This window comes from Arvicola amphibius, chromosome 12, assembly GCF_903992535.2.
Source record: "Arvicola amphibius chromosome 12, mArvAmp1.2, whole genome shotgun sequence".
In the NCBI taxonomy this organism is placed as follows: Eukaryota; Metazoa; Chordata; class Mammalia; order Rodentia; family Cricetidae; genus Arvicola; species Arvicola amphibius.
In genome coordinates, this window is record NC_052058.2 from 129,358,769 (window position 1) to 129,367,703 (window position 8,935).

Sequence of the window (8,935 nt, forward strand, 5' to 3'; positions counted from 1 at the left end):
GTCAAAATCAACTCCTTTTAAGTAGAATTCATCATCTTCCCACATGAATCTTCTATATTTAATTCATAAACAACTGATACTCAAAAAGTTCTGCAGGCCAGAAAACTGTTCACAGTCTTTCATTTATCCTATCTGTCTTATTTGTAGCACTTAATCTTTTTTTTGCCAACTTGATCTATATTTTCAAATTTTTCTTATTAATTTCATCTTTATATTCATTATCTGGTTAACTCCACAACTGTTCTTACCAGAGTTATTAGAGTTATTACCAATCATGTAATAACCTCACTTCTAAGTCTCTAAACTTTATTTCTTCCCTAGCAGCAAGGATCCTACTAAATGCAAAATCCCTTTTGAAATTGTTTACGATACTTCAAGAGCATTTGATACCCTTGGCCATTTCCTCTGGCTGAAAATGTTGCTATTTTGATTTCTATGACCTTGCTCTCTGCTGGCTTTCTTTCTGAACTCTTATCCAGGCACCCTCTTTGTAGTGACATTGCCAGACATTCCTGCACTACTCAACGAGGAAATGTTTCAGGTTCTCAGAATACAAGCATGGACACACTTCTCTCCACGGCTTCTTTAGACAAATGCGTTACTCCATAGCTGGGTTATGATAGCCTCACTTGAGTGTGGTATCCTTATTGTGTAAGTCTTCTATATTTTAGCATATTTCATAGATTTTTCCATATAGAAAACTCTAGCTTCCCCCCCAAATTGCCCCCCTCTTCCTGTCTCATCAACTAAAACTGACCTTTAACCTGTATTCAAGCATGAAACCCGAGTCAACACCTGTTGCTCATTCCTCACTTCATCCTCTATCCCTCAACTTCCAAAATATAAAATAAAGAACAAGTATTCTGGTATGCTGTAAGATAATCATTGGTATCATTAAAATTTTCTTTATGAAGCATCATTGAATAAATTTAGAATCTCTTTGACAACAGGTATTTTTATACCTAGAGAGTTGATCTAATAATCATGGCAGTTATTGACAAATAATTTTTATGAATGGTGTATATTATACACTTCTGGAAGACACACTTTTTAAAGTTCATAAATATCTGCAAGTTCCTACAACAGGTTAACAACACAATGAAGTTTAATATTTTTATTAAACAAAAAATGAATAAATGTATACATAGAACCCTAAAGGCTGTAAGACCTTCTCATATTAAATTACTGGGAAAATAAAGTGGCAAAAGTCACTTTGTAGATACAGGAAAATACAGGATATATTAAAATATTTTTAATCCTGTCTAAGTGAAATGAAAAAATACAGCAAATTAAGAGATAAAAAGATATTTTAGGCAACTTGAAATGAGATTTACTTTCCATTTTCTTTCTCTTCTATTTCACAAAAACATAGAGGGTCATGAATCGTGTGTGTGCTAAGCACAGTGCTTAGACGCGAAGAGATGCTCCTGTCAAATGTGCCGTTCCCAGCTTGCTTTCAGGCTATTAATAGCCTCTCATACAGTCCATGCAAGTTTATACAGCATTTATTGTGGGAAATATGAATTCTGTACAATGTTTGCAAACCTTTATCCTCATACTCTGGCATATTTTTCTGCTGAAGGTGATTCGTGTTACTTACCTGCATTTTGCAATCTAGTGAATGCTTTCTGACAACAGGACAATAATTGTTCTCTTCATTCCTGAATCTTTCACTCCCAGCGTTTCCTCTTCTGAACACTAGCTGTATAACATGCACAACAAAAAGTTTGGGAGACAACATGTAACATATGTCCAACAATAAAAGGGCATATGTATGCTGATTTTTAATTAACTAGCAATAGAAATGCACATCCATTCACTTTTATTATATCTAATTGCTTAATGTATAATACATGCTTTTATCTATTAATTTGACATTTTTCATTTTATCACTTGATATGTTATTCTTACAGCACTGACCTATTTTTGTTCCTTTTTATTTTTAAATTAAAATTATTTTAATGTGTTTTAATTGAAATAGAATTCTATCATTCCCTTCCCAGTTTTCCTCCCCACAGCTTGATCCAGCTACTTGTGTTCTTGAAGCATCCCCCCAGCAAGTAGTTGTTAATTTGTACTACTTATGCTTTAAAAATTCCTGGAACTATTAGAAGCCGATTCACATTTTTTTTCAAGAACCGGCTCTTGAACCCGCTTGCAACATTTCTGCATTCATTTCTTTTCTTCTAACATTTGCTTCTTTTCTCTCTTTGTTTCGGGCCAGTTGAATACATTTGCTGTTTTTGCTTTTTCTTTCCTGTATGCAGGTACTGATCTCGTCTAATGTTTTGAGTGTTCAGGTCCTTTGCGGATATATTATGACTTTCCGTTTTGCGTTTTTCCATAAGATTCCTGATTGTGCGAGTGAGCGCGTCTGTGCACCTTCGTCTGTTTCTTGTGCTCTTTCTCGAGCTTGCTTCCTTCTTTTTAATTGCATAGCCCTGTGCGATTGTGTTAGTCCTTGTTTTGTCATATTCTGTTCTATTGTAAACGCGTAGAGGCCTGTTTGTTTCCTAATGAGACAGAGAAAGGGGTGGATCAGGGTGGGAGGAGGGGTGGGGAGAAACTGGGAGGGTCAGGGGGCAAACTGTGATCAGGATACATTATATAAGTAAATGTCTATTTTTGCTAAAAGGAGAAAAGAAAAGAATGGTGTTTCTTGAGAAAAATAAATGTATTTACCAAAAATATCCATGTGCCAGACCCATAGTAAATGGGCTTCAGTTACACGACAGGCAATGAGATAGGACTTTTTACACTCGAGTGTGACAAAATGTACTTAATATTTATAAAATCATGTGTTTAAACATCGATGCTGCAAACAAACCCAGGAAGTGGTGTTCAGAGTTGGTCAGGCAATATTAAGGAAGAACTGTAAAAAAAAAAAAAACCAAAAAACCCCCCCAAAACAAAAAAAAAAAAAACCCAAAAAAACCCCAGAACATGTAGGAAAGACGTGATTTCACAGGTTAATTTAAAACATCCTTTTCAAATTTAATTATGACACAGCTTAAAACCATATATCTCCTCCGAGTGTCCTTAAACTAGGTATTGTTATTTATATTAAAACTCCATAGGCTCTTTCTACCTTATATGACTTTAAAAATAAAATCAGTTAATGTGAAATAACAAGAAATAGTAATCTGAAATAGATGAGAGGAGCTGAAGGGAAGGAAAACGGGGGATGGAATGGTGTAACTATTTTAAGTAAAACATTAAAATAAAATACTTTCGTTAAGGTGAAAATTTTGAAAAAGCCAAATAGGCCTATGCTTTAAAAGTAAAATGCCAAAGCAAAATCAAAGCTACTGTTAGGACAGCAAAAGAGTCAGAAAATCTCTCCCGGCTAGAGCATGTGAGAGTCCCGGTGACGGCCTCTGAAACCCAGCTTCTGCTGTTTCCTGGCTGGTTTAGCTCCGCATCTTAAAGGCTTTTCCAGAGTAACTGGAAAACTTCCCTATCTTTTAATTCACAATCCAGTATGGAAACATAAGAAAATCATCAAGTGTTTTCTCCCTGTGTTCCAAGGCTGCTGCATCTCAGAACCAGGTATCGTGAATTAAACACTCCATATCTGCAAAGCTTCCTCCTCGATGGCTAGCTGTCTCCAAGACAACACAGTTGGAGAGGAGGCCCGCCATTCTGCCTGCCTGTAATCAGCTCCTTGCTTCTCGCAATCCTATTCCTCTGCAAAGGTTTGGCTAGGGTGCCGTTGTCAGTAATCTTGGATCTGTTTATCTCTTTATCTATGCTCTTATGGCAGAAAAACCCGTAAAATTTTAATTATGTATGGCAACTAACATAACTCTTCATGAAGAAATACACTGAAAGCCAGGCCATCCACAGTAGGGTTACTGCCAATGTCACCCCACTCTTTGCTCTCAGCTCAGTGAAAGACTATGGGGACAACTAAATGGGATCGATTCAGTTTTATCATACATGGCTTTATATGCATTTTCATTCCCTGCACCCCCGGCTAGATAATGCCACAAAGTGCTGGCAATTCTGCACTCCAACACACTGATTGTAACTCTTTCATGTAAATAGGACTACGTTTGCTTTTAAGTATGCTGTGGCAGGTGTCTTCCCTCATCACCATCCCCAGAAATGCTTCTGACTTTGGCTAGGTGCCTTTTCCCTGTTGGGTGTCTAAAGGATGCCTAATTTCATTACAGCCTCTTCTCTCCCTCTTTCTCCCCGGACCAATGCTTCCTAATGATTTCTTCCCAGTGTTTTTGCTGTTTACAGTGACTCCCATCGCACTTCACCGGCCGTCCACCGCAACATACAGGCTGCTGAGCCACAAATATGGTTGTGTCGCGGTAGGGAACTTCCTGAACCCAACTACTCCCCTGTTTCATACCTGTCATGGCTCCTATGGGTACCACAGTCGGAAAAGCTTCCTTCACATTCCATCCCCCACCCCGGAAAGGTTATGCTTCAGGTCTTCTTTGCACCCCTGAGCAGGATAAGGATTTGATTAGGTTGTCCACTCTTTCTGAAACGAAGTTACTTCATTTATACACCTAGAAGCCCATTTTTCTGCAAAGGACTCTTTGAATTAATTTAAAAAAAATCAAACCCTTAGTGTATGCAGCACGGAGGCCAGGGTGCCCATGTGAGTGGTGGCTATAGAGAGCTAAGAGACAAGACTCAGGATAACCTCAGAGTTTTAGGAGAGTTCATTACCAACACCCTTTGCGTGTTTCTTCCTCTGTGCAGATGCAGTAGCTCCCTTATCGCTGGTGGGAGGATGAAATAAAGGATAAACTGTGCATGAAGGGTTTAGTAACACTCTTCCATTCTGTTAAGTGCCCACCAGAAACTATTAAAAAAAAAAAAAAACAACGAGAAAAGGGGCAGTTACTCCATAATACCTGTTCTTATTCCCATGTGATGTGACAGGGGACTTTTCTTTGATTATTACACCCTTTATGTGTCAAAGTCGTCGAAGTGTCCCCAGCTCCTTTAAGAAAATAAAGCTGTAAACTTGAGTGGTCGTGTGTGGTGGTTTTTCCACTCTGTGAGACAGACACTGCATTTGTTCCCGTTGTATACGGGAGAATTTTCCTCATTCCCACCCATTCCTACCCATTCCCATTCACCTTCCAACAAACCAAATGCCCACACCCCCCCCCCCCCGCCCAAAGAAATTATTTCACGAGAATCTTTAATGCTCACTTCAAAGTTTATTTATGGGGGGGGGGGTTGTATACATGTTTCGTAAAGTGTGCTAAGTGCTTACACTGAAAACTTTTCGGTTCAGATCAGTCCATTCCACATGGATGCTTCCCGTGTCAGTGGAGGTCATGGGGAGAGGGGCCTTGACATTTCTCTTGGTCAGGTCTGTGTTGCTGCTGAGTCCATCTTGCTCTCCAGGGCCCTTTTTATGTGGATACAGATCATCAGTCCCAATCAAAGAACAAGATACACAATGTATTTCACAAGTTTAGCACAGCACATCTCTTATACAAAAAACTGAAGGAAGCGCAAAAGTGAAAACACCCACTTGCTTACTTCTAAACACACATGCATAAATCCTAAACACTGCTCAAGAGTACACAAATGAATTCACTGCATTAAGAGGTACAAAAGCACTGTACGAAAAACTTAAAAGTTACACATGAAATACTGCACTGTGAATGGGGGAATACTCTAACGACCCAGTCCCACCCTTAAGACACCCCTGTATGGGTCAGAAACTAGCAAAGTGCTGGGGGACCTTCCTAATCCTCAGAGACACTTCTGCGGGGGAAGTGGGCAGCGAGGCTAGCCAGCCGCATAGCCCTGGCCTGCTCCAGAGCCTCTCTGTAGCGGGAAGGCCAAGCCTGGGGATCCTTCTTAAAGACCCTGGCCAGGAACTCCATAATCTGCATCTTCGTGATTTCACGGTTGGCTCTGGACCCCCAGAAGAACTCGTACTCGGGAGGCTCGATGTGGGGAACACGCTGGTACTTCAGGTAGTTCTGCTGGACGAACTCCTCGGTGATAATCTTTCTCACATCGCCAAAGGTGGAGTGCTTCTTCCAGGGCCTCAGCCCCAGGATGCGCAGCACGTTCCAGACCGCGCCCTCTCTGGCCCCGCGGCCCTTCACGTAGATGAGGCTCAGGATCATGAGCAGGAGGCCTGTCATGGGCATACGGTTGTTCAGCGCCACTCTGTCCAGTTCCTCTGGGCTGAGTGCTTTGACCAGGGCAAACTCCATGGTGTGGAGATTGGTCAGCCTCAGGTGCAGCCCAAAAACTCTGGCAAGGATGAGACTGGTGCGTCTGAGGATGCTTCTGCACCATTTCTTGTAGCTGCCCATGACATCTTTCACCATATCTGGGAACCAGAGGACCATACGCTTCTGGTCCTTGACCAACACGTACCACATGAGCTCGTGCGCCTTCTGCACCACTTGGGCCGGGGCGGGCGGTGCTGGCATCTGCCGGGCCGGACTCTGGGGCTGGTGGGCGCCCGCCTCCTCTGCGGCCTGCTGCAGGATCATAGGATCAATATCTTCGAACCGTTCTGCTGGCGGCGGCAAGGCTTGCGGGACTGCCACAGGGCCTTCAGGAGCGCTTGGGGGCCCTGCGAGGGTCTCAGCCGGAGACGCGGGAGGAGGGACCCCCACCGGAACCGCAGGGCTGCCCTGCACTTCAGAGTTGGCGGCCTCGGCTGCAAAGTTAGGGTCGCTCACGTCCTTACTTTGTTCCGACATCTCTGCGCTGTCTGATCAGAGCAGGACCGCTGCGACTTGGAGCTCTCGGAATCAGCACTCCTGCCGTGGACTCTAGCAGAGGAAGTGCGCGTTACTGAGCGCTCTGCCTTCCGCAGCAGCGGCCGGGCGGGGCGGACACGACACTGCGCATGCGTGTAGGGAAGCCAGAAGGGTGGTAGGGCTGGATAGGAGCAAGGAAGCAAAGCCCAACCACTGGGGTCTGAGGGAGGATGCCTCTAAAGTAAGGGAAAAGATTTCCAGGTCTCCTGTATGGGCCACAGATAGACGAGGATGGGGAAGGAGCAAGTTAAAAAAGAAAGATGTTCCTCAGATGGTGAAGTCATGATAGGACACACTGAGTTTGTGGAAAATCATGTTAAGTGTGAAGGCACTGGAGTTTCTCACAGACTCTAACTGGGGGAGACTTTGTCTTGAACTTGGGTTTTCTACAAAAGAATGAGAGAGGCAGTAAGTAGGTTTTGGGAAAGTGTATGTATTGTGAGGATGATGTGATGCCTACGATTGCAATGTTGAGAAATGAATACAGACAAATATTTACCAAATCTGAGTGCATATCAAAAAAAAAAAAAAAAAAGGAAGAATGTAAAATGTAGTTCCAGACACTGGAGATCAATCCACATGGAATGTGAAGGTTTTGGACATATTAGATTTATACAGCATAATTGACGTAGGTTTAAAATTTTAATTGGGACAGGGATTAGTTCAATCCATAGGTGAGATCATTTGTAGTTCAAGTGTGAGAACCTCACTTCAAATCCCCAAAATTCACATATAAAAGTGGTAGCATAGTCTATGTTTGTAAACCCTGCTCTGAACAGTGGAATCAGGAGCATCACAGGGATTTACCAGAGGCCAGCCTAGGTTTAGGTCAGTGAGAGAGTGATGGAGCAGAATACACAACACCCTTCTCTGAAATTGACACAAATAACAGTTTTTCTCTGTACACAAGCACAATATGCAGTAACCAAATCGGTATAATTAACATGTTCATCATCACAAACTTAAGTACTATTCTAATTTCTTTTCCATCTATATCTATATATCTGAATATATGAGCTCTACTTTGTTGTAGTACAATAGAGAATATGTTCATAACTATATTCTTGTGTCAGAAGGGGCAATTTTTCTCCTCCATGTTCTTTTTGCAACATTTGGTAATCAACTTTCTGCTCTCTATTTATTTTATGCCATCTCTCCCTCATTTCCACAAATGCTGGGATATCAGAAAGCATTTGTCTATGCATAGCCCTTTTCACTTCACTCCATGCCAGCAAGTTTATACATGTTACCACAACTAATAAGCTGCTAGTGTACATGAAGCATCTAATTAGGGAAGATAGTACATATATATATATATATATATATATATATATATATATAACATTTTTATGCATTCACCCATCACTAGATGTGTAGTGAGTTGATTTACCATTGTTTTAACATCTGTAGATTTTGCTTGCCACATCTATTGGATCTATAGGATTCTAGGGGAAGATGATCATTGTATTTATTAACACAAGTTTTTACGCTAGTATATTTTTTGTCTTTCCCCTGTGCCCTTCTTCCCTTGACTACTTGCTACATCCTCTGAGTTTATAAGAAATATTCTACTTCTCACTGTATGTTGTCAAGAAAAGACTAGTTCAATGTTGGGAGCACAACTAAGTGATTCTCAGCATCTTTTAAATGCTGTTTCCATTGATAAGCTGGAATAGTCCCTCTTAAATGAGGTGAAGCATATTTCTAAATTAGAATAAAAAATTAGATTGGGAGTAGGAAATATGAAATCAGGCTACTGTTGAAGTTTCCAAAACCAGAAGTCCTTAGATTTGATCATCCTCCTTACTCTGAAATAATGGGGCTCCTTAGTCTTTATTTGTATTTGCACAATAATGTGTATGAAATCAAATCTAACCATGAGATTAATTTGTTTTCTATTCACTTAACATATGTAGTCTGAAGGCTCCATTATGAGATAGTGTTAGTTGAGATCTTAGATGAGATCCATGATGTCTGAAGTGGTATTTTTCACCTGTGACGTCCTGTGCATCCTGGACATATTTCAGATGGAATAGTATTTGTGATTTCAACTTTCTGGACCAAGAGTGCTCGAGTTCACTTATTCTCATTTCTTAGCTTTTTTTCCCCCAAGTGGATTGATTTTGAAGAGTTTTCTGAGATGGTCCTATGATTATATACATGTTGTATTT

The 8,935-nt window shown here is 41.1% G+C and overlaps 1 protein-coding gene across 1 annotated transcript; it reads right to left on the reverse strand.

The window, feature by feature from the left end:
- Window positions 1–5,169: 5,169 nt before the first annotated feature.
- Window positions 5,170–6,787, reverse strand: Ndn (necdin, MAGE family member). Its single transcript, XM_038313960.1, has one exon. It carries the CDS (start codon window positions 6,702–6,704, stop codon window positions 5,727–5,729), a length of 978 nt encoding a protein of 325 aa, XP_038169888.1. The 5' UTR covers window positions 6,705–6,787; the 3' UTR covers window positions 5,170–5,726.
- Between the last annotated feature and the right edge of the window lie 2,148 nt (window positions 6,788–8,935).

Coding starts and splice junctions, on each gene's coding strand:
- Ndn (XM_038313960.1), bottom strand. CDS start 6,704: ATGTCGGAACAAAGTAAGGACGTGAGCGACCCTAACTTTGCAGCCGAG.